Source organism: Trichomycterus rosablanca, chromosome 4 (assembly GCF_030014385.1).
Source record: "Trichomycterus rosablanca isolate fTriRos1 chromosome 4, fTriRos1.hap1, whole genome shotgun sequence".
Taxonomy (NCBI): Eukaryota; Metazoa; Chordata; class Actinopteri; order Siluriformes; family Trichomycteridae; genus Trichomycterus; species Trichomycterus rosablanca.
This window is the reverse complement of record NC_085991.1, coordinates 41,085,345-41,111,413: the sequence shown is the minus strand read 5'-3', so window position 1 is coordinate 41,111,413 and position 26,069 is coordinate 41,085,345. Positions and strand designations below refer to the sequence as shown.

The 26,069-nt window shown below is 39.8% G+C and overlaps 1 protein-coding gene across 2 annotated transcripts in view; it reads left to right on the top strand.

Moving 5' to 3' along the window:
* The first annotated feature begins 2,692 nt into the window (after positions 1 to 2,692).
* tnfsf10l (TNF superfamily member 10, like) overlaps positions 2,693 to 26,069 on the top strand; it is a 48,187-nt gene continuing 24,810 nt past the window's right edge. The window contains exons 1-2 of one of the 2 annotated variants that reach the window (XM_062993328.1): positions 2,693 to 2,890; positions 20,968 to 21,117. In XM_062993328.1, the coding sequence (XP_062849398.1) occupies positions 2,696 to 2,890; positions 20,968 to 21,117 (345 nt within the window). In that variant the 5' untranslated portion in view covers positions 2,693 to 2,695. Of the gene's footprint in view, positions 2,891 to 19,429; positions 19,494 to 20,967; positions 21,118 to 26,069 lie in introns of those variants that run through there. The other variant, XM_062993327.1, reaches the window with a different exon arrangement.

Below are 26,069 nucleotides of genomic sequence, written 5' to 3'. Positions count from 1 at the left end.
AAAAAGTTGGGACAGTATGGAAAATGCAAATGAAATATAAACAGTGTTCCTTACATTTACTTTGACTTTTATTTGATTGCAGACAGTTTGAACCCAAGAGTTTACATGTTTTATCTGCTCAACTTCATTTCATTTGTTAATATACCTCCATTTCTGCATTTCAGGCCTGCAACACATTCCAAAAAAAGTTGGGACGGGGGCAATTTAGGGCTAGTAATGAGGTGAAAAAACTAAATAATTATGTGATTCCAAACAGGTGATGTCAACAGGTGATTGTAATCATGGTTTGGTACAAAAGCAGCATCCAGGAAAGGCTGAGAGTCTTTGATGGGCAAAGATGATCAGAGGATCTCCAATTTGTCAACAAATGTGTGAGAAAATTATTGAAATGTTTAAAAACAATTTACCTCAAAAAAAGATTGGAAGGGATTTGCATATTTCTCTTTTTACAGTGCATAATATCATTAAACCATTCAAAGAATCGGGAGGAATTTCATTGCGTAAAGGCCAAGGGTGCAAGCTTTGATCCCTCAGACGACACTGCATCAAGAACTGCCACTCAACAATAGCTGATATAACCACATGGGCAAGGGATCAGACAAAACATGAAATATCTCAGGTTTATACTGTCTGCAATAAAATAAAAGTCAAAGTAAATGTAAGAAACTCTTACATTTTTTTTTATTACAGTAGACCCTTATTACAGTGGACCCTTGAGTTACGAATGGTTTACCATAGAAACATTTTGGGTTATGAACTATCTTTTTCAACTTCATGTACGAACAAATTTCGGATTACGAACCGAAATTTCACGAAACACGTGACGCCACAAACAAGTTGACTCCGATGTCCCCAAAGAAGGTTCAGAGGAAGCGCAGTGGTGAGAAAATGAAAAAATCTCTATTTGTTGTATAATTACTCCTGCCAGTAGCTGTCACTGTGTATCAGACAGAGGGGACAGTGAGTGAGAGAGAAGAAGGAATTCGGCTCAGTAAAGTATTCTTTCTTTCATGCAATTACACCTACAGAATACAACACTATTGAAATAAAGAAGGAAATAATAGAGAAATATGAGAGTTATTGTTGTTTCTGGTAGATACGTTTTATAAAAAAAGAAAGGAATTCATTACGGTGTAAAGTACAGCACACGTACTGTACTGAAATGTGATGTGTGTTTTATGTACAGTACTACTGTGTATTGTTGTTTATTATATTTATTACAGGAATGTCTATTCTATAATTTAAGATTTAAGGGCAAATATACTTGTATTTATAACAAGACATTAGAAAGGTTAGGTAAGGGGGTGGTTTGGGAGGTCTGGCACGAATTAATTATATTTACATTATTTCTTATGGGAAAATAGGTTTAACTAACAAACATTTTGACTTAAGAACAGCCCCTCGGAACCAATTAAATTCGTAAGTCAAGGGTCTACTGTATTTGCATTTTCCATAATGTCCCAACTTTTTCTGATTTGGGGTTGTAAGTTGAAGCACGTAAGTTGTGGCCCTGGGTCAACAGGGGAGGTGCTTCAATCGAAATCGTTCAACCAATCACAAACTAGCCGCTGCTATGACATCCCCACATTTGCCGGGCCTTTCTCGTTTTTGTCCTTTTTTTCTATTTTTCTCATTTTCCTCAACTTGAGAAAAAGCTCTGGGCCACACGGACTGAATCCCATTGTTGTAATACATGCTTAACATGTAGTAGTAGTACCATTTTTTTGGCTTACACAGAATAATATTTTACATATTGTAGCTAGCCTTGGCTTGGCTAATCTCTCATAGCTTTTTGCTATACTAGCTAGTAGTTAAGCTAGCTGGCTAACCTAATGGTAAATCTGAGAAATGTATTTCATGGAACAATCTTTGAACAATGATTTTCAACTTTCTTTCAAATACTGAAAGTTGCCCGAACTTTTAGCTTGCATACTCATTACCTAGCTAGGATTAGCTAGCCCCGGCAAATGTGGTGATGTCATAGCAGCAGCTAGTTTGTGATTGGTCGAACGATTTCGATTGAAGCACCTCCCCTGTTGACCCAGGGCCACATCTCACTCTGCAATATCAGGTTGTGCGTAAGGCGAACAGTAAAATAGTACAAAGAAGTATTTTCTTTGTATTTTTATGAATTTAATAAGGGTTTAGGAGATTGTACAATTCACAGATTTTTGTTTTTATTAGGGGCCAGCTGTAGCCTAGGGTTCAAGCCCCACCACTGCCAGGTTGCTGCTGTTGGGCCCTTGAGCAAGGCCCTTAACCCTCAATTGCTCAGACTATATACTGTAACTGTAATGTAAGTCGATTTGGATAAATTGCGTTCGACCAAGTGTCCCAAGTTTTATGTAGTGATGAAGTACTACCCTACCCTATCAGTATCGCTTATAGATGCGTTTTGTTCATATTTATAAGTACACCTTGTGTAAACGTTAGGTTTTAACCAGAGTGTTTGAATATTTGTTTACCCCTCTGTATGTACTATTAGCAGGGGGAGATTTGGGAGTGATTTGGGAGTGATTTGTGGTATAATGCCATTGTTCTGGTCCGTGTGGAGACTCGCCCTGCCTCCACCTTCTCCTCCTCCAGCTCTGAGAAACTCAGATCCCGCCTGTAATATCTGCTCTTTTCCTCCTGACTTAACTAACAACCAGCAGCTTCTAGTTTCACTCGGTTTATACCGCAGGTCAGGAATGCCATGGCCACTCAGGCCAACCAGGACTATTTTCGCTCGGTCAGCAGCGAGTCCACTACCTACATGATGGTCCCGGCCAACGGGCGCAAAGAGTCCCCGACCAAACTGTGGCTCGCCATGGTGGTGATCGTGGTGGTGGTGCTGCAGGTCGCCTCCACAACCGGACTCTTCCTGTACTTAAACATGTCCCTGTCCCAGGTAGGTTACACTTCTCTTCTCTATGTTTTATTACCTGTAATGCATGCTTCATGTTTTTAATGCGGACTGGAAAACTTTCATCAACACGCTGTTTGTTGTATTGTGTGCTGTTATGTGTCTTGAGAGTTGTGTGTGCTCTTAAGCTACCTTTATGCTCTTTAAATTGCCCCTCGGGGACAAATAAAGTAATCTGAATCTGAATCTGAAACACGTTGGTCAAACTTTGGCGTCTGTATTATCAGTGTGTACTATAGAACCCCAGAGTCTCTAAATTATTATTATTTGTAGTAGTATTAAAACTTATGTAATTTTTTAAAACGCAAGTTATACATAAACACAGACACTGCATTACTACTGTGTATCTACTCCGATGAGGCATAACATTATGACCACATTCCTAATATTGTTTTGGTCCCCCTTTTGCTACCAAAACATCCCATACGCAACAAACTGTGATGCACTGTGTATTCTGTTTATTCTCACACCTTTCTATCAGAACCAGCATTAACTTCTTCAGCATTAATTTGAGCTACAGTAGCTCGTCTGTTGGTTCGGGCCACACGGGCCAGCCTTCCCTCCCCACGTGCGTCAATGAGCCTTGGCTGCCCATGACCCCGTCGTTGGTTTACCACTGTTTTTTCCTTGGACCACTTTTGATAGATACTGACCACTGCAGACCGGGAACACCCCACAAGAGCTGCAGTTTTGGAGATACTCCAAATCTGTTCCAGTTCTCTAGCCATCACAATTTGGACCTGGTCAAATGCTTACGCTTGGCAATTTTTTCTGCTTCTAAGACATCAACTTTAAGGATAAAATGTTCATTATATTTTAGCTGTCAATATATGTGGGAGAAGCCAGGATATAACATTTGCTTAAAAACAGTTGTTTATTCACAAAAAAACACCAGAACATTCTAGGCAAATAGGGTAAAAATGTGATCAGATTTACTTTTACTCTGGCACTGTTGTTGATGACAGGCAGGCTGGATGGAGTATGTTAAATATTGCTGATTTGCAAAGATTTTAAAACACAACTGTTTCTCGATTTAACATAGATAAAAAATGGTTTGTTGATAAGTAAACGTAGTGGAGAATGGCCACACTTGAACATTCTGGAGCATCTCAGAATGCACAACACATTTGACCTTGAGGAGGATGAGCTACAACAGCAGAGGGTAACAAAGCTCCACAGCCTGTGTTGCTCGGTCTGATGAATGCATTTTAACCAAACGTTAGGGTCAGAATTTGTTCAAAACCGTGTAAATCTATGGACCTTATCTTATCCTCCGGTTAATGTCGCCAGTCATAGTGTAATGGTGTGAGAAATGTTGTCTTGGCATGCATACCCCCAAAACCTCTCCTCTTCCCCCCATACCAATTGAGCATTGTTTAAATGCCACAGCCTGTACGGGTATTGTTGCTTGCTGACCATGTGCAATCTTTTTATGGTCGGTTTACCATCTCATAACAGCTACTATAAGTATGCACTTTGACACAACACACACTGCTTTCACAATTGAACTGACAATATTCATAATATTGGTATAAGATCATTATATCACTAAGTTTAAATGTACAGAAAATAAAACAATTGTACATGGTGCCTATTTTGTCATTCAGCAAGATTACAGCAATTGATATGTCTTAAACAAGAAATTTAATCATGGTTTTACATTTTAAAGTGATCTTTTTGATGACAGAGATTCCAACTTTATTTAGGGTCTCATTTTGATCATACCAGTTGCTTTTTTTAATGACTCTGAAATATTATATTATTTTATTTCTCCCAAGTGCACATAACTTTCCAGTTAGAAAATACCTTAGTCCATCAAAACAGATAAGGAAATAAAACATCAATGCTTCCTTTTCCATGAATCTGCCAAATAAAACTCTAGACTCAAAGGTTTGACCTTTGTGGAGGCTCAAATCTGTAACTGTGTTTTCTATTGAATCTAACCACTGCTGCAAACACAAAGTGTAATGTAAGTGGGAAGCAGGGCATTGTTTTGTCATGTTTGGAACGTGAGTCTGTCTTGCTATTTTTGAGTGTAAGGGACTTTTCCCCGTTTGTGAGAAGATAGTCATAATTTGTTTGAAAATAGACATTGTGGTTAAGGGTGGGGAGTCAGCTGGTGTAAGCTATTGAGGCTACACCAAGGACAGCTTAAAGTCTGGTCACGTTGTGATATGTTATGCATCATTGTTGTCTAAGTTAATGCTTGATGAGCAGCTTCTTAAACCTGCTGAAACGAAACAGAAATGACAACAAGTCTGAGCAGATTCTGTAATTGGCTGGTAATAATATCATTCAGTTAGATGTGGCAACCTCATGCCCAGGTTTCTCAGGAAAAGAAAAGTGGGTCAAACCCAGGTCACACTGTAGAACAGGGTATGGCACTGACATAACATTGCCAATAAGGCTGACCTGTTTTACTTACAGCTGACCAAAGGGAAATCTGAAATCTGGTCTCCAGAACTGAGTCACTTGGTCCCTGAATTAGGTCACTCTGGGCCGATGGCCGAGCCAATTTGGTGCTGAGTGGTTGCACCAGTGGCTTATTTTGTGCCGGCTGAGGGCTCTAAGCTATTCCACCCAGAGTCTCTGCACTGTGAGGTGTTGTAAATCCCCCTCATGAACAGTAACAAAAAACGGTGTAAAGTTTGTTACTGCAAACAAATGTTGGTCGCTTCCAATCCCATTATCCAAGATCCACAAAGATAATGTATTCTTTATTCCAAATACTCCAAATCTTTGTTTAATCATTTTGTTCTTTTCTATTTTTTTGCTCTATTTTTTCTATTCTTTTCTTTTACTTTCTGTAATTGCTTCTACCTTACTTTATATTCTCTTTTTCCATTCCTTCCTTTTGTATTTGTTCCTTCCTTCCTTCCAAATATTTCCCAACATATAAATACATTAATTTATAATGCATTTATTAATAAATTCCTTTTTTCTGTCTGTCCCTTTCTTCTTCTCTCTCTTTCTTTCTCTAATGCAAAACAATCTAGGGCTGCCACAATTGGTTGACCTAGTTAATATTTTAAGTTGATGCATCATTTTTAAAACTATGTATATAAATGATCCTTTTTAATTTCTACAATGTTTCCATTCATATAAGCGTTCATATGACGTCCTCAGCACTTGCTGCGTGCATGACCTGAGTCGTATGTGGTCCAGTCACTGGTTGGCAGCATTAAGCGCAGTCTTACAATATGCCGTCTGCAGCAGTCAGAAGCCGATTGTAGAGAGCTTTCAAAGAAAAGCTAAAAGTTTTCCAAGACCCAAATCATCAAATGTTTGGGAATACTTAAAACTGGCACAAAACAAAAATGTGGTTTGTACACTGTGCAAAGCTTTGATGGTACCACAGCAGCACTAGCTATAGATATTGTTTCATTGCGCTTCTTAATTGTGGAGATCTTGGAATACCATATTTCTTAGCGAGTTCAGTTAGGGCACATGAGATGCGGCAAAACTTTTACTTCTATATTGTTTCATTAAGCTTCTTAATCATGGAGATCTTGGAATACCGTATTTCTTAGCGAGTTCAGTTAGACCGCCGTGCACTTTGCTGCGTTGGGCTTGCGCATTTTTGTGGTTGCCGTGGCGCTCAAAGCGCAAACAGCTTCTCATGTGAAACGCTTACCACTTTGTTTACATCGCTTAGAATGTGAAGTAAGTTTTGAGTGAATGTGTAGGTTAGAATCTGGGCTCATTCTGTCGTGCCCACCTCTAACTATTTTATTTCTGCTATAAGTTTAAGCACTTTGCTTTGTGTACGGAATGCTATAAACACGTGTTGCACTTTGTTTAATATGGAGCACTTGAGAATTTGATAATATGGACATAAACCCTGTTTACATTTAGTTTTGTGTCATATTATTATGCCATGCAGTTTGTTGTTAAAATAAAAGAAGCTTAAATGAGATTCTTAATTAAATCTTTTGGAGGAAAATTAATCGTTTAGATTAAAGCAATAAGCCACGAGAGACCGTGCGTTACTACGATTTTATCACGGGGAAGGACGTTTTGGCACGATGCAAAGCAGAGTGCCTAAAATGTTTTTCCCCTTGGTAAAATTATAGCAGTAACGCACGGTCTCGAGTCAACATAAAATATAATAAAATATGACAATGTTCAATTTATAAATGTTTTTATTTACAAAAACACCTACAAAAATCAGGTAGTCCGTTAACAGTGTTGCTAGGCAACATGAGGGCGAACATAACATTCGCAATAAAGCAATAAGCCACGAGAGACCGTGCATTACTGTGATTTTAGCACGGGGATGAAGTTTTTGGCACGACGCTAAGCGGAGTGCCTAAAACTTCTTTCCCCGTGCTAAAATCTTAACAGTAATGCACGGTCTCGAGTGGCTTATTGCTTTTATAAAACGGCGGTCAACATAAAATATAATAAATACAACAATGTTTAATTCATAAATGTATTTATTGTGTATAAACTTACAATAAAGCATTCTTCCGTGACGCAAAATAGTTCGATTAACAGTGTTGCTAGGCAACATGAGGGCGAAAATAACATTAATTTTTTCTATTCAGTGGCGTATTAATATGGAATGATGTGAGGTGGTCATAGGTGTGAGTTTATCGGGGATTTTACAACGGCTTCGAACGCGGCTCAGCCAATCAGATTTTAGGACCGGAACTATCCGTTTTATAATAAACATTTCTCCACAAACACTATTACACTATTTCTTGGACGAAACACCCGCTTAATGATTAAGATTACTGTTCATGTTAATCTGGACATTTCCATGTACAGTACACGACTTAAAATAGTGTTCAACCAAGTTTGTTCTTTTTCTTTTCAGTGGCGTATTAATATGGAATGATGTGAGGTGATCATAGGTGTGCGTATATTGGGGATTTTACAACGGCTTCGAACGCGGCTCAGCCAATCAGATTTTAGGAACAGAACTATCCGTTTTATAATAATCAACTAATCGATAAAATAGTCTATAGATTAATCTATAGAAAAATAGTCATTAGTGGCAGCCCTAAAACAATCTTTGTGCAGCTAAATGAATCTGCCTTACTTTTGGGATTCACGACAGCTTAGTTAGCCTCGAGCGGGACATGGCATTTATTTATAAAACAAATCTCAGTCATGGTGCATACAAAATCTTTACAAAGTCTCACAAGAAGTTAGTTTCCAGCTAGTGTTGTTCTTGAACTCGGTCTGTTTTCATGTCTAGTCTTGTAAAAAGCATTTTTATAAAACAAATTGTATAAACTGTTTTTATTCATGCATTCCACGTTATCTGGCAGCTCTATTGTTCATACAAACACCGAGAGTATATTTTGACAGAGAAAAAAGAGCGTTCGGTTACCGAAGGGAGAGTCGTGGATTCAAAAACAACTAAAGAAGTAAGGAATTATGATGGCTTGTGTAAGCATGTATTCGGAACACACACACATAGCTGTAGTTTAATGGATGATCTCAGCACTAATATAAATATGCTCACACACAGCAGAGAAGCAGATGTGATGGCCTAGCACCATTGTTGTCCTAAAGACATGTAAACATCTCTGCTCTGGCTCACTTTATCAAGGCCTCTTTGACCAATATTGCTATAATAACGAGACGCAACCCTAAACTAGACCTTTGGTTCACACCTGCATTACCACCGAAAGATAGGCGCTATCTGTTCACAATGGCCCATTAGTAAGGTTCATTTATCATCAACTCAGATTCAGTTTCCTGAATCTGATCAAAGCCAGTAAAGGAAGGTCAGCTGGACAGGCAGCATTCTCCCAGACCCATCATGCGTCCCACATTTTTAACCTGTTTGCTGACTTGTTCAAGCTGCTTGTCCCAAAGCTGGGGAATTCCTGTTTGTCCCATTGTTTGTGGTAGGCATCTTTGGCTGCTGGATATTGGATGGATTCCATTGTCATATTCTCATAGTTAGTATGCTAAAAGGACTTTTTAAAAATAAACCAGAGCTCAGGCCAGGCAGAAGAGCATGAAGTGAGCCTAGGAACCCCACAGCCAGTTTGAAAAGAGTTCTCAATGAGGCCCGTCTCCGCCGGTCATTTACGGGAAATTTACGCTCCAATGAGAATAGCCAAATTAAAAGGAGATTATGCGTAAAAGTGTGGTTTCCCATAGCTACTCTGAATGGGCGATTTGTTGCATTGACAGTTTGTCTTCCTCGTGCTTTGTCTTGGTGCTTGTGTACTTAAGTGTAAGCTTAAACGTTATTGACCTGCCATTGTGGTTTTTTTTCCTCAGACATTAGACGCTTTACTCATACAGGGAAGTGCAATGCTTGTTTTATCGTTTTCTTATCAGAAAGCAACGCCTGTTGAGCAGTGATTTCTGAGAAACACATTTTTTACTGCTGAAACTTACTTTACTTACTTGCTTTCAGTTTGCTTTGACTGTATAGTCTAGGGACGGGTACAGGTACAGTACATGCAGTATGTGGATGGTTCTTTTGATTATTACATTCCAGTGATTAAGTCACAAGCAATGCTAACAGGTGTATAAAATTATTAATTACTCACTCACTCACTTTCTTAACCGCTTATCCAATTAGGGTTGTGGGAGGTTGCTGTAGCTTATCCCAGCTTTTCAATTGGCGCAAGGCACACAGTAACACCCTGGACGGGGCACCAGTCCATCGCAGGGCAGACACACATACACACACAGACACACCCATTCACCTATAGGGCAATTCAGTGTCTCCAATTAACCTGACTGCATGTTTTGGACTGTGGGAGGAAACCCACGCAGACACGGGGAGAACATGCAAACTCCACACAGAAAGGACCCGGACCGCTGTGAGGCAACAGTGTCTTGTTTACAATTTGTGACATTTTAAGGGAGGCTTAAAGGTTTTCTGTTTTAGTTCCATAAAGACATTATTTGACAAGTCTGAAGTAAAAAAACCCTCAGTAAACACATTTATGATAACATGTGACCTGACCGTACAAATATTCCTTGGAAGGAATGGATACAAATTCCCACAGACACACTTTAAATTCTTGTGGAAAGCCTGTCCATATGAGCGAAAGCTTACACTTTTGGTCATATACACTGATCAGCCATAACATTAAAACCACCTCCTTGTTTCTACACTCACTGTCCATTTTATCAGCTCCACCTACCATATAGAAGCACTTTGTAGTTCTACAATTACTGACTGTAGTCCATCTGTTTCTCTACATACCTTTTTAACCTGCTTTCACCCTGTTCTTCAATGGTCAGGACCCCCACAGGACCACTACAGAGCAGGTATTATTTGGGTGGTGGATCATTCTCAGCACTACAGTGACACTGACATGGTGGTGGTGTGTTAGTGTGTGTTGTGCTGGTATGAGTGAAACAGACACAGCAGCGCTGCTGGAGTTTATAAATACCGTGTCCACTCACTGTCCACTCTATTAGACACTCCTACCTTGTTGGTCCACCTTGTAGATGTTAAGTCAGAGACGATCGCTCATCTATTGCTGCTGTTTGAGTTGGTCATCTTCTAGACCTTGATCAGTCACAGGCTGCTGCCCACGGGACGCTGTTGGCTGGATATTTTTGGTTGGTGGACTATTCTCAGTCCAGCAGTGACAGTGAGATGTTTAAAAACTCCATCAGCATTGCTGTGTCTTATCCACTTATACCAGCACAACACACACTAACACACCACCACCATGTCATTGTCACTGCAGTGCTGAGAATGATCCACCACCCAAATAATACCTACTCTGTGGTGGTCCTGTGGGGGTCCTGGCCATTGAAGAACAACATGAAAGGGGGCTAACAAAGCATGCAGAGAAACAGATGGACTATAAAGTGCTTCTATATGGTAAGTGGAGCTGATAAAATGGACAGTGAATGTTAAAACAAGGAGGTGGTTTTAATGTTATGTTAGAAACGCCAGCCCCAAGCTTTAACATGTGTGGAGAATCAGACACAGATTTTTACAGAGAGCCCGGACATGGATTGAAAATCACAGTACTCTGTCTATTCCTCTGCTACTTGTGCCAGCGACCCAATCCTGCATACTCACCTTCAGAAATCTGATCTGTTATAATTTGACATCTTAACAAAATCAGATAAAGCTGTAGCACTTTGTAGGCTACCTGTAAAGCTTTTTGGCTTAGTAGCAAATTAATAAACAAAATGTTCATTAATATCATGTATCTCATTGTGGCTTTTCTTCCCTTGTTTGTTTCCAAGCATAGCTTCTTTTGATTAGTGCATATTTGAGTGCTACGTTCAACAGCAAAGTAATATTTGGTCAGTGGGGGCCTTATGAAATCTCTTTCCATTAATGAATGAGATGAGAGGTGAAAATAGTACACGGGTACAGACAAGACAAAAATGTAAAACTTTAGACCCCTAGGTCCTATACAGCAGTGTTTCCCAACCTTTTTTGCACCACAGACCGGTTTCATACAAGATATAATTTCATGGACCTGCGGGGGGATTTAATAATATTGCTCACAAACGATGTAAAATGAGCTTTTTTCATTGCATTGAGACACTGCTCCCACCTAGGGGCGACGATAAGACAATAACACCCGAAATAGAAGCAGTGAAAACTGCTTTTCTAGCGATCTCTAATAATTTATTCTTTCTGTGCGGCCCGATAATAAATAGCCCACACCGGTGGTTGGGGACAACTGCTATACAGTATTATGTGATTTGGACTGTCTAAGTCTTCCAATCAAAACAGAGAAAATGTAGAGGCTGGAGCAGTTGTAACCTAGCGGTTAGGGTTCTGGATTAGTAATTTAAAGGTCACTGGTTCAAGCTCTACCACTGCCAGGGTGCTGCTGTTGGGCCCTTGAGCAAGGCCCTTAAGCCTCAATAGCTCAGACTATATACTGTCACGGTACTGTAAGTCAATTTGGATAAAGGTGTCTGTTAAGTCCTGAAAATATAAATGACTGATTCCTAAAAAGCTAGATTTTTTAATTATTTCTCCTTCCCTAAAAACTACAAACCTTAATTTAAGGAACATTGGGGCAGTATGTAAAGTGTTAAAAAATATTAAACTGTATTAAAATAAATAAAATGTACCTTTATTCTAAACTAAATTGGCGCAGAAGCATTTTAAGCAAAAATTATACAAATGTATGTATACACACTGTATGGCATACAGTATATGGACACTTATCTATGAGCATATTTAATATCAAATTTTAAAACCGTGGGGATTAATATTTCGCAACCATTACAGTTATATCAGCCTCCACAAGATTTTGGAGTGTGTCTATGGTTATTTGCCATTCCCACATTCAGTCAACAGAGCATTCGTGGGGTCAGGCAGTGATGTTGAATGAGAATACCTGGCTCACAATTAACATTACAATCATCCAAACATCCATCCATTCATTCCAGTTCAATAGGGTTGAGGTCAGGCCACTGGAGTTCCTCACCAAATTGTAAAACCAAATCTTTATGGACTTTGCTTTGTGCAAAGGTGCATGTTCATGCTAAAACAGACAAGGGTTGTGACACAGTTGAAAGCATAGAAATTAAGCATTAGTCTATTTTAGGTTGGCTAGTGCCCAGCTTCAGTGGCAGCTCAAGTTCCATGTCTTGACCTACCTAGTCTAGTTTTTCTGTTTTTATTTGCTTTTTAGACACTGTTCCACTTTTCTGGAACTGAGGTTTGTGTTCAAGTATTTAAATATATAGTGTATTTTTAGAAAATGAATTAATGTGTTTGTCAAAGCCACTCTGTTTTACATTTACATTAAAGAAATAGTGACTCCAATAAGTATGTTCATTATCCAATTACTAAAGTTCAAGCAATTTTTTACAGTTATCAGAACATTCTGTACCTTCTAACCTAACGTTTTGTTCCAAGAATAATAGCAGAGCTTTACAGACTTTCCTGTCGGGTAAATAAGCACTGCATGAGAGCACTGTACTGGTTTTGCATTTGCCACTTGTATAGGAAGATTGATTGTAAAGTGCATTTGTTCTAAAATACCTGCCCAGACAACCTGCCCCCCTCAGGCTGAATTTCTCAATACTTAGGCCAAGCAGTCAAGCCAGGATGGAGAAATGCATGAAAACCGTCCTGTATCATTCTGATGTGTTTCTGTCATTTGACACCAAACAGAGAATTTGAGGAAATAAGGAAAAAGAATTGCATGCACTGAAGGAGACCAGGAGAGAAGAGTGTCACTGGAGGTGACAGTAAATGTGATATTCAGAGAGAAGGATTTAAATTGGAAAAAAAGCTGAAAAATGAACATCACAGGATAAACAACGCTTATTTTAAATGCTTTTTGGCATTCCTTTGATTAGTTCCGTCATTGAGATGGGTTATTATCTTAAAGTAGTTGAAAACAGAGGATCCACACATTTTCTTTACAGTTGGCAAATTTGACAAGGTGCATTAAAATAAAGCCAATCTATGGCTCCCAGGTGGCGCAGCGGGATATTCCGCTAGCGTACCAGCGCCGAGATTCTGAACTCGGTTTGAAACTCGGCGTTGCCACCGCCGACTGGGCACCATCTAGCTGGCATAGTTGGCAGTGCCTGCAGGGAGGGGTGACCGGACTATGTGGGCGGGATCTTCAAACGCTGTGTAAGGACCCTGATCGGTGGATAGAGGCGCCTGTGCAGAGTGCATGGGTGAAAAAGGGTTCCGTTAAGGGCTGCGCGCGGGTTGGATGAGGCATGAGCAACAATATGGCCACCTCAACTACAAAAAATCGGGGATCCTCAGCAGCGGAAGGCAAATTGACTACACTAAATACAGTTACAATTCTTCCGGGGGCTCTGGTTTCCTCCCACAGTCCACAGACATGCAAATGAGGTGAATTGGAGACACTAAATTGTCCATGACTGTGTTCGATATAACCTTGTGAACCTTGTGTAAGAGTAACTACCGTTCCTGTCATGAATGTAACCAAAGTGTAAAACATGACGTTAAAATCCTAATAAATAAACAAACAAACAAACAATAAGTGTCTAATCTTACTTTACTTTTCATATTACAAAACTACAAAAAGCCTTAAAGATACAGTGTGGCACAATGATTTATATAAGGTTGATTCATAGATAGTGCACCAGCATACATACGCATTACTGCTGTCTGTGTGACCCCGTCTCTGGCAAGTGTAAAAAAAAAATAGTTGACAACTGTGCATCTAACGGGGAAGGGGGGCAAGGGTAAGAGTCTGCAACGGTGGAGGAAGTTACAGTTGTGGAATGAGATATGACTAGATTGAGAGGAAAAGAGGAAAAATGCACAAGAGAAACAAAGGCTAAATTCTTTCTCAAGTGATTCAAGAGCGTTCTGTTTAAAAGCTATTAACCTTCACACCATGCTTTACACCAAATGCCATAGTAACAATAGCTAACTAAATAGATTGCAAACCAATTGTTGTGAAATATATAAAATAATAATGTACAATGCATACTGGTTAAATATAGCAAATAAAAACCACGCACATAGAGATAGGGAGGATATGTAGACTTTTTAAATGAGACAGACAGTGTGTACAAGTTGGAAAGGAGACAGAAACAGAAAAGGTCGAGAGCAGGAGCTCCTGGCATGGATTTAAGTTACATGTCTAGTTTTTCTTTTTAATCCATCCCCAGAAAAGCAGTGAATGTTGAGTGAAGCATGAAGTTCAGCTGTGGCAGGTCCACTCCACTCTTCCCTAGGCACCAGAATGCAGCAGTAACACTAGCGCATTGTTACTTATTTCCTGCTAGCCTCTGTGGGATCCAAAATCATTGCTCACCCTTTGTGAACCCCACACTCGCATCTATACCACCAGCGAGTTAATGCTGCACTTTATGTTGACTTTTTGTTTTACCACTTTTACTGTTTTACTTCTAACCTGTTATCTTTTACACCTAGCTGCGTAATACTTTCGGGAACTGATTTGGCATAAACTGCTCTCCATAATTACAATTTTATATTCATGTAACAATATAAATGAATGTATTTGTTAATTAAGCCATTCAACATGACATTATGATGTTAATATATGTTTTTGATACTGTGGATATACACTGATCAGCCATAACATTAAAACCACCTCCTTGTTTCCACACACACTGTCCACTTTGTAGTTCTACAATTACTGACTGTAGTCCATCTGTTTCTCTACATGCTTTGTTAGCCCCCTTTTATGCTGTTCTTCAATGGTCAGGACCTCCACAGGACCACCAAATAGGTATTATTTGGGTGGTGGATCATTCTCAGCACTGCAGTGACACTGACATGGTGGTGGTGTGTTAGTGTGTGTTGTGCTGGTATGAGTGGATCAGACACAGCAATGCTGATGGAGTTTTTAAACACCTCAATGTCACTGTCCACCAACCAAAAACATCCAGCCATCAGCGCTCCGTGGGCAGCGTCCTGTGACCACTGATGAAGGTCTAGAAGATGACCGACTCAAACAGCAGCAATAGATGGGCGATCGTCTCTGACTTTACATCTACAAGGTGGACACTCTAGGTAGGACTGTCTAATAGAGTGGACACGGTATTTAAAAACTCCAGCAGGGCTGATGTGTCTGATCCACTCATACCAGCACAACACACACTAACACACCACCACCATGTCAGTGTCACTGCAGTGCTGAGAATGATCCACCACCTAAATAATATCTGCCCTGTGGTGGTCCTGGGAGAGTCCTGACCATTGAAGAACAGCATGAACGGGGGCTAACAAAGCATGCAGAGAAACAGATGGACTACAGTCAGTAATTGTAGAACTACAAAGTGCTTCTATATGGTAAGTGGAGCTGATAAAATGAACAGTGAGTGTAGAAACAAGGAGGTGGTTTTAATGTTATGGCTGATCAGTGTGTGTTTTGTACACTAGTCATGGCATGCCAGGGATTACTGACAGAACAATCAGCCACACCTTTGGGCAGCACAGTCAAACACAAGTACATTAAAAATAGCAATTCAGCCATTCCCTCAAAATGACTGTAGTCTGGTTACTGCTTGCAAAATGTCTTCTTGTTTTCTCTGCTGCGAATTGGAGCATGTATGAACAAGAACCAGCCAAGATGCATTTGTCAAAGAGACAGTTAAATACTACACAGGCTCCAGCACTTTGGCATGACCTAAAACAAAACTACCAAATCTTAATAGTCTCTACCATGATTCATTACTTTACCCTGTACAGGGAAGCCACAAGGCTGTACTCAGATCAGTTCTTCAGAAAAAAAACTTGGACTTGGAGTTTATAATCTGGGGGCACCTTGCTACAAATTTGCATCACCCTATGATTATAACTTTGACAGCCATGCTAGTAACTGTGAAGCTGGTGAAAGAGCAAAAAGGAGCCCCGTTTTCCATTTAGTCCTGCTTTGCCAAATGCAGACCAGAGTTCCGTACAATATCTGCTCTTTTTTACATCATGACGTACAATATGTAACCGCCCTACATATTGTATTAGGGGAAAAACCCTCATTGCTTGACTTTCTCATTTGGCCTCATTCATGTAAAATCATGGGATCTGAAAAACCCTTTCACCCTGCATGCTCTGCTCTGTCATGGTCTGGAGGCGACTGTTAGGGAATCATTAGGAGCAAACGCCAACCATGACGCTAAGCAGTTTCTAACTCCTGGCTTCAAATTGCATGCAGACCTCCATTCTAGATCTTTCACTAAGATTTAGGATTAGTAAACATGGAAAATAAGTTGATAGAGAGAAAATTAGACAGCACGGAGGACTGGGCTCAGAAAAAGTGTAGCTTAAAGTTGTCTCTCTAGAATAGACGTTTTTCTAAAGGCTTAAAAATTTGTAGCTAGATGTGTCCTGAGTGAATTTGCTGTCAGCAAGCCTCATGACAAACATCCTCCTCTTATTCTTAACCTTCGCTCTGATCATTATTTTTCTTCTGAATTGTATGTGTTGGATTTGGAATTAATGAAAAGCTTTCATTGTTTTGCAATCTCAGTATCAAGATCTTTATTTTGTTGAGTAAATGTTAGATATATTTTTCTTGGTGCTGGTCCAAAGTACAATAACTGAGCACTTCAACAATTATGTACACTGTTCAGCCATAACAAATAAAACCACCTCCTTGTTTCTACACTCACTGTCCATTTTATCAGCTCCACTTACCATGTAGGTGCACCATATAGCCCCCTTTCATGCTGTTCGTCAATGGTCAGGACTCTTCCAGGACCACTACAGAGCAGGTATTATTTAGGTGGGTCATTCTCAGCACTGCAGTGACACTGACATGGTGGTGGTGTGTTAGTGTGTGTTGTGCTGGTATGAGTGGATAAGACACAGCAACACTGCTGGAGTTTTTATACACCTTACTGTCACTGCTGGACTGAGAATAGTCCACCAACCAAAAACATCCAGCCAACAGTGCCCCGTGGGCAGCGTCCTGTGACCACTGATGAACAGCAGCAATAGATGAGCGATCGTCTCTGACTTTACATCTACAAGGTGGACCAACTAGGTAGGAGTGTCTAATAGAGTGGACAGTGAGTGGACACGGTATTTAAAAACTCCAGCAGGGCTGCTGTGTCTGATCCACTCATACCAGCACAACACACACTAACACACCACCACCATGTCAGTGTCACTGCAGTGCTGAAATGATCCACCACCTAAATAATACCTGCTCTGTGGTGGTCCTGGGAGAGTCCTGACCATTGAAGAACAGCATGAAAGGGGGCTAACAAAGCATGTAGAGAAACAGATGGACTACTGTCAGTAATTGTAGAACTACAAAGTGCTTCTATATGGTAAGTGGAGCTGATAAAATGGACAGTGAGTGTGGAAACAAATAGGTGGTTTTAATGTTATGGCTGAGCTGTGTGTCACTGATATACATTTTTAAATTATCTGCTAATTGTTAGTCACAGGCAGGCAAATTTTAACAGCACAAAAATCATTTTATGGCTTGATCCCAAATGCATTCTTTGTGCTATGTGGTGCGTAACTATTTACAACTTATAGTGCACTAATGGACATTATTTAGTAAATTACTGTGCAGTTTGAAACACTTCCCATTTTAATCACTGCTGTTTTCTTGAGTTTCGCTTTTAATAGACAGAGATAGGTTTACAAAGTCAAATTGAGTTTGATCCCACTGTAGTATCACTTTGTTACACCTAGTAGTTGTAGTAGTTTAGTCAGCTTAGTTTTTGTAAAAATATTGGTATCAGACTAGTATCACTACCAACTTTATTATTTGATTGATTGAATATGGAATACTGAATAATAATAAGACATACTGAAAAAAGAAACATGCCATTGGTGCATCCCTAGTCTAGATTTACTCTTAGTGCTTCACCATAGTTTCACTGTAGTTCAGAATTAATCCAGAGTGGTTACTTACTAAAATACCGTATGTGTACTAATAACTTAATAATAACTGAACTACTGACTTCAAACTGTACAAAGAAATATACTAGATTCAGGATTTAGGATTACTAAACTTGTAAAATAGGCTGACGTCTAAAGGGGGAAGGCACTCTTGCCATGAAGAAAGGTCACTGAATTTTGCCCCTTGAATACAAGCAATTTTTCTGAAAGCTCTTATTTTTCAAAGTGGACAGATCCTGACTGGATTAGCTACTAGCAAGCTCCACAGCAAATGCACGTATCTATTTCTAACATTAAATTTGAAGAATTGTGTCCTTGTTTTGATGGTTAGCTTCCATTTAGGTTGTTGACATGTTAATAATCGCTCATGTACTTTGGTTTCTGTGTGGGATTTGCCTGTTGATCTTACAGTTTACTGGATTTGATTTGAGACTAAATCAGATTGACTGTGTCGTAATTTTAATCCAGCCTACTGGTGTATTTTATGTTGCATGTTTGTGAACTGAAATTACATCAGGCACTTTTGGTTCCACACTGAACTTTAGCAGGAGATTGTGTTACTCCCACAATCTAATAACATAAGATGAGAGCAATTTAGCACATGAGTCTGTAGTGTTTTTATTTGTAAGCAGAAGATAGTGATGGAGTAAGTGTATTTGGAGGCGTTTCTTTAACATGATTAGTAGGGATGCACCGATCCAACTTTTTCAGTTCCGATACCGATCCGATACATATACTTTGCATATCGGTCGATACCCGATACCGATCCGATACCATTGTTGAATTAATAAACCGTATACTTTATCATGTGGGAAAGACTTAAGGCATCAGGATTGACTTAAACATTACTAAGTTTGCAAAACAAAATATAATTAACACAGATATAAATGTACTGAACAGCTATTTATTTGTCAATAAAATAATAAACAATTGTGCAGGACCTTGGCACAGCATTCAAATTCAAAATAAAAAAGCCAAACTTCTTAAAATATTTTAAAATAAATTAAATGTATCAGCTGAAACTAAAGTAGTTACACAATCTTATTTTTTAAATATGTAGTGTAAACAGTAATTCAAAATCTAGCAGCGGAAGAAGAACCTGAAAATAAACGAATACATTGGTACAATACAATCAGTAATCAAACACTGTTCGAAAAGCTAGGGAGCTCTCTACATAGACGCATTTTACGTCATCCTGTGCGCGCTTCCGAGAAGGAGGCTGTTCGAAATCTTCTCTCTTTCTCTCACAGAAAAATAAACATGGCTGACGGTGTGGACAAACGAATGGAGTTATTATCAAACGTAAATAAAATATTACTGATTTTTAACCTGTATAAACTTGTACCGAGTGTTTTTATTTGCAAGTTCGGGCTTGTCAGGAAATGTAACCGTTATTGGTACCTGAAGGGAGGTGTTATATTGACGTTAGCGTGCTGTGCTACCTCAATTCATTGGTTTTAATGGCAAGATGCTAAACGCGAAACCCGATGGAAGCGCTATCTAAGTAGCGCGTTCGAATAATATTGACTTATTAGAATCCTCTCTACTGAGGCAGCGTATCGGCCCCATGGATCGGCCTAATTATCCAATACCCGATCTATCTCATTTTGGTAATATCGGCACCGATATCCGATCTTAATATCGGATCGGTGCATCCCTAATGATTAGCAGGAGGAATGTAAACAAGCCAGTCCGGCTGTGTGTTTTTCAGATGCTGTTTTTAGTCTGAGGATAAACATGTTTGAATCATATTGTTGCAACAATTCTGTTCTGCGGTTCAGAACAATCTAACATTGACCAGTGCGCCATTAACATAACACCGATTAGCCATAACATTATGACCACCTCCTGGTTTCTACACTCAATGTCCATTTTATCAGCTCCACTTACCATATAGGAGCACTTTGTAGTTCTACAATTACTGACTTTAGTCCATCTAATTCTCTGTATGCTTTGTTAGCCCCCTTTCATGCTGTTCCTCAATGTTCAGGACCACCACAGAGCAGGTATTATTTAGGTGGTGGATCATTCTCAGCACTGCAGTGACACTGACATGGTGGTGGTGTCTTAGTATGTGTTGTGCTGGTATGAGTGGACACAGCAGAGCTGCTGGAGTTTTTAAATACTGTGTCCACTCACTGTCCACTCTGTTAGACACTCCTACCTAGTTGGTCCACCTTGTAGATGTAAAGTCAGAGACGATCGCTCATCTATTGCTGCTGTTTGAGTTGGTCATCTTCTAGACCTTCATCAGTGGTCACAGGACGCTGCCCACGGGGCGCTGTTAGCTGGATATTTTTGGTTGGTGGACTATTCTCAGTCCAGCAGTGACAGTGAGGTGTTTAAAAACTCCATCAGCATTGCTGTGTCTGATCCACTCATACCAGCACAACACACACTAACACACCAGCACCATGTCAGTGTCACTGCAGTGCTGAGAATGATCCACCACCTAAATAATACCTGCTCTGTAGTGGTCCTGTGAGGGTCATGATCATTAAAGAACAGCATAAAAGAGGGCTAACAAAGCATGCAGAGAAACAGATGGACTACAGTCAGTATTTGTAGAACTACAAAGTGCTTCTATATGGTAAGTGGAGCTGATAAAATGGACAGTGAGTGTAGAAACAAGGAGGTGGTTTTAATGTTATGGCTGATCGTTGTATAGGCCAAGCAATTTCATTTACTTTATATGTATTTTTAATCTATGTATTTCTGCCCTTTATATTTTCCTTTACTATGCAAGATAGTAACATTTTATGTGGTCCATTGCCAGGTGAAATACCAAGGGGTGACAGAGGAGCTGCGATGTCTGGGACTGCTAAATGCTTTGGATAAAAACAGGGATATTCCCGAAGACCTTGCCCAGCTGTTTGGAGAGCCCTGCATTAAACTGGCTGAAGGAATCAAGGCCTACATCTCAAAGGTAAGTCCACATCTGGAAACAGTTTCGTTACGCAACCCGTCGCCAGCGCTGTTTATCAAGAGGTGGCCTGCCTGTTCTGCTGAGTTAGTCAATATGCAATCAGAGTTTCTGAAAAACAAAAAACAGGTTTCTTTTGCCGACAGACAACTGGCAGGATGTTTCTTGTACAGCTCCTTATTGCTGTTTTATTAGTGTGTCAAAAGTGTGTGACATTTTTAAGTGCGTGAAAGATGGGTGGGTGACCCATGGCATGCTTTTGGGCAAAGTATAGCTGTCTGAACTGCTCAGCCTTATGATAAATTAGTCATCGGTATGCCTTACATATCCACGACTACACTCACAATAAGCTGAGAATTTAGAGGATAGAAACTGGACTTCCCCTCAATCGTCTGGTTAGTTCTCATTTCAAGCTATTTCAGTTGCTGTTGTTGTTATTGTAGTTTAATCCTGTTGATCATGACTTGCCCAGTGTTAAATAGACATGTACAGTTGATTTTTCAGACTATAATGCATGATTGGGGGTAGATTTTAACCATTTTGAAGCAAGGACACTCTGGGATGAGTGTAAATGGCTTAGATTCAGCATTATTCTTCAGGTTTCATGATCCAGTCATGTGCCGACAGCAAAATGTTTTTGCCCTTACTGATGTTACAGATGACAAATGCTTTCTTTTGTTAAACTCAGTGTTTGGCTACAGCTGCAGGACAACTGGATTTGAACCATGTAGAGCAATGATTCTTTAACTTTTTATTAACTGGTGGCCATAGGCCAGTATTGCTGGCCACAAAATTGCAAGTTATGGCTTCATGTTAGCAGGGAGCATGGCCACAAATGGCATGCAGGCCTCAGGCTGGGATTTGACTATTTAAAATGTATTTATTTACCAACATCTTTTGCTGAATTACCATTTTATCAATCTGTCAAACTTGTACGAATTTGTTTATAGCTAAAAGGTACAGTAGACCCTTAAGTTACGAACAGTTTACCATACAGACATTTCAGGTTACGAACGATCTTTTTCAACTTAACGTACAAACAAATTTTGGATTACAAACAGAAATTCGCGAAACACGTGATGTCACCAACAAGTTGACAAGTTCACTTTTCCGGTGTTTCTTTATATTTTGTAAAATTCAATATTAAAATGTTCCCAAAGAAGGTGCAGAGAAAGCATAGTGTTGAGAAAATGAAAAAATCTATTACATTAGTTGTTGTATAATTACTCCTGCCAGTAGCTGTCACTGTGTATCAGACAGAGGGGACAGTGAGTGAGAGAGAAGAAGGAATTCGGCTCAGTAAAGTATTCTTTCTTTCGTGCAATTACACCTACAAAATACAACATTATTGAAATAAAGAAGCAAAAAACAGAGATATGAGAGTTATTGTTGTTTCTGGTAGATACATTTTATAAAAAAAGAAGGAAATGTATTATGGTGTATGATACAGCACACATACTGTACTGAAATGTGGTGTGTGTTTTATGTACAGTACTACTGTGTATTGTTGTTTATTGTTGTTTATTACAGGAATGTTTATTCTATAATTTAAGATTTAAGGGAAAATATACTTGTATTTATAACACAAAAGACCATTTAAGACTAGGTAAGGTTAGGTAAGGGGGTGGTTAGGAAGGTCTCGCTCTGATTAATTATGTTTACATTATTGTAAGTCACTTTGAATAAAAGCGTCTGCTAAATGTAGTAGTACAGGGACAAAGGAAGATGAGTAAAGTACTATTTAAGAGGCAGTTGTAGCCTAGCGGTTAAGGTGCTGGACTAGTACGCAGAAGGTCACTGGTTCAAATTCCACCACTGCCAGGTTGCCACTGTTGGGCCCTTGGGCAGAGGCCCTAACCCTCAATTGCTTAAACTGTAAGTTGCTTTGGAAAATGTAAAAAGCTAAAAAGAAAGGGTTGTGTTAGCATAGGTTTAAAGCTAATCAAATGCGAACACATGAAATATTTCATCATAAATTCTTCATTTACCTTAAAATCATAACAATAATGCAACAATAAATCATAACATAATAATGCTTGATCGCCTCACACTTAAACACTTCAAAAAACAAAGACCAAGAAGGAAAACTGTTAAAATTACACAGACTGACGCAAACACAACAATTTACTGATTAGCACTGCAACAACAACCCTAAACTTTCCTTATCAAGGTTGGCGTCATTCCCTTAATAGAAACCATGTTATAATAACTGTAAAACTAACAAAGAACATCTAAACTGAAAGTAAAATAACTCGTTTTTATTACTTAATTAGAGGATAAGTGTGGTTCAGAGCCAAGCTGACTAATTTGATAGCACAGTCAACAATGAACTCACCTGGCTACTATTGCAGTATAAGATTGTGTACAAATTCTTAAATCCTGTTATTGCACATGTCTGAATTAAAGGTTTGGCTTGTTGTTTACCCACTACACCGATGAGGCATAACATTATAACCACCTCTATGTTTCTACACTCACTGTCCATTTTATCAGCTCCACTTACCATATAGAAGCACTTTGTAGCTCTAAAATTACTGACTGTAGTACATCTGTTTCTCTGCATGCCTGCTTTCACCCTGTTCTTTAATGATCAGGACCCCCACAGGACCACCACAGAGCAGGTATTATTTAGGTGGTGGATCATTCTCAGCACTGCAGTGACACTGACATGGTGGTGGTGTGTTAGTGTGTTGTGCTGGTATGAGTGGGTAAGACACAGCAGCGCTGCTGGAGTTTTTAAACACCTCACTGTCACTGCTGAACTGAGAATAGTCCACCAACCATAAATATCCAGCCAACAGCGCCCTGTAGGCATCATCCTGTGACCACTGATGAAGGTCTAGAAGATGACCAAGTCAAACAGCAGCAATAGATGAGCGATCGTCTCTGACTTTACATCTACAAGGTGGACCAACTAGATAGAAGTGTCTGATAGAGTGGACAGTGAGTGGACACGGTATTTATAAACTCCAGCAGCGCTGCTGTGTCTGATCCACTCATACCAGCACAACACACACTAACACACCACCACCATGTCAGTGTCACTGCAGTGCTGAGAATGATCCACAACCTAAATAATACCTGCTCTGTGGGGGTCCTGTGGGGGTCCTGACCATTGAAGAACAGGGTGAAAGGGGCTAAAAAGGTATGTAGAGAAATAGATGGATTACAGTCAGTAACTGTAGAACTACAAAGTGCTTCTATATGGTAAGTGGTGAGTGTAGAAACAAGGAGGTGGTTTTAATGTTATGCCTGATCGGTGTATGTGTGCTTATGTACTTCTGGTCTGTGTGTAAGTTTATCCGTGTTAATCATCACACATACATGATTAGCTGAAAAGTTCAGGATTAATTTGTGTGGCGCCCTGCTGTTGACTCCAGTCTGGCAGCTCCATTTCAACACACTCTGAGACTTTATGAAGCATGTTACTCCCTCTCCAGACCTTTCCATCGCTGAAGTACGTGTGCATCTGAGCGTCAGAGCGTCAGACTTTTAGCTGCTAATTGAGGGAGGCTGCAAACAATTTATTGTTGCTGCCAGACAGAGGCATTTGGCTCTTAACTCAAACCAAATGTGCCACCTTCAGAAAGAGGTGGATGCAATAACGGACCCCAGAAGTATCTGAATTGAGTAAGAGGTCAGTACTTAGAAAAAAATACATACAGTCCTTACCACAATTATTGGTTCCCCTGGTAAAGATGAGTAATAAGGGTTATAAGAATTCACCTTTTGGTAAATTGAAGTAAATTACCTCAGATAAAAAAATAGGAATAAATATTCTGAACAAAACCACAAGAGCCACAATTATTGGCACCCCTGCATTAAATACTTTGGACAACCTTCCTTTGCAAATAAAACAACACTTAGAAAGAGAATGCAGGGCCGCTCAGGTGGCGCAGCGGTAAAAACACACGCTGGAACCAGAACTGGGATCTCGGATACATCGTATCGAATGTCAGCTCTGCCTGCCGGCTAGGCTGAGCAGCCACATGAACAACGATTGGCCTGTTGTTCAGATATGGGTGGGATTAAGCCGGATAGGGTCTCTCTCTCATAACTAATGCAATTATGACCTCTGCTGGCTGATTGATGGCGCCTGCACAGAGATGGGAAAAGAGTGCTTTCAGGGTGTGTCTCTCCATACACAACGCTGAGCTGCACTGCACTCGTCAAAGTGTAGGTGATAAGATGCATACTGCATGCTGCCCACGTGTCGGAGGGGGCGTGGGTTGGCTTTGTTCTCCTCAATCAGAGCAGGGATCGGCATTGGTGGAGAGGAAGCATGACGCAATCGGGCAATTGGACGCGCTAAAAAGGGGAGAAAATGCATAAAGAAATATAAAATAAAATAAAAAGAGAATGCACATCCGGGAACTTGAGACCATTCATCTTTACAGAGTCATTCCTGATAGTCCAGGGTTCTAGGCCCTCCCTTGTGCACTCTCCTCCTCGGCTCACAGGTCTTCACTTGAGTTTAGATCATGGTACTGAGACAGCTATGACAGAAACTTGATTTTGTTTCCAGTAAACCACTTTTGTGTTGCTCTGGACGTTTGTTTTGAATCATTGTCCTGCTGGAAGATCCAGTGATCCATTTTTAGTTTCTTGCCAGAAGCAGATTTACTTTATAAGGTCTTGGAAGTTTATTGAGTGCATGATGCAATGCACCCTAACAAGGTTCCGAGGGCCTTAGAAGGGAAACAGCCCTACATATTTACAGACCCTCCACCATACTTACCAGTGGACATTATTTTTAGTGTGGTCATCTTTCTTTTTATACTAAACCCAAGTTTGGTGTCAATATGCTCAACTTTTGTTTTATCTGATCATAGACCATAGAGCATGGTTACAGTCAAGTTTAATACATGTATCATTTTTTAAAGTCCAGGCACCTACACTGATCAGCCATAACATTAACACCACCTCCTTGTTTCTACACACATTGTCCATTTTAT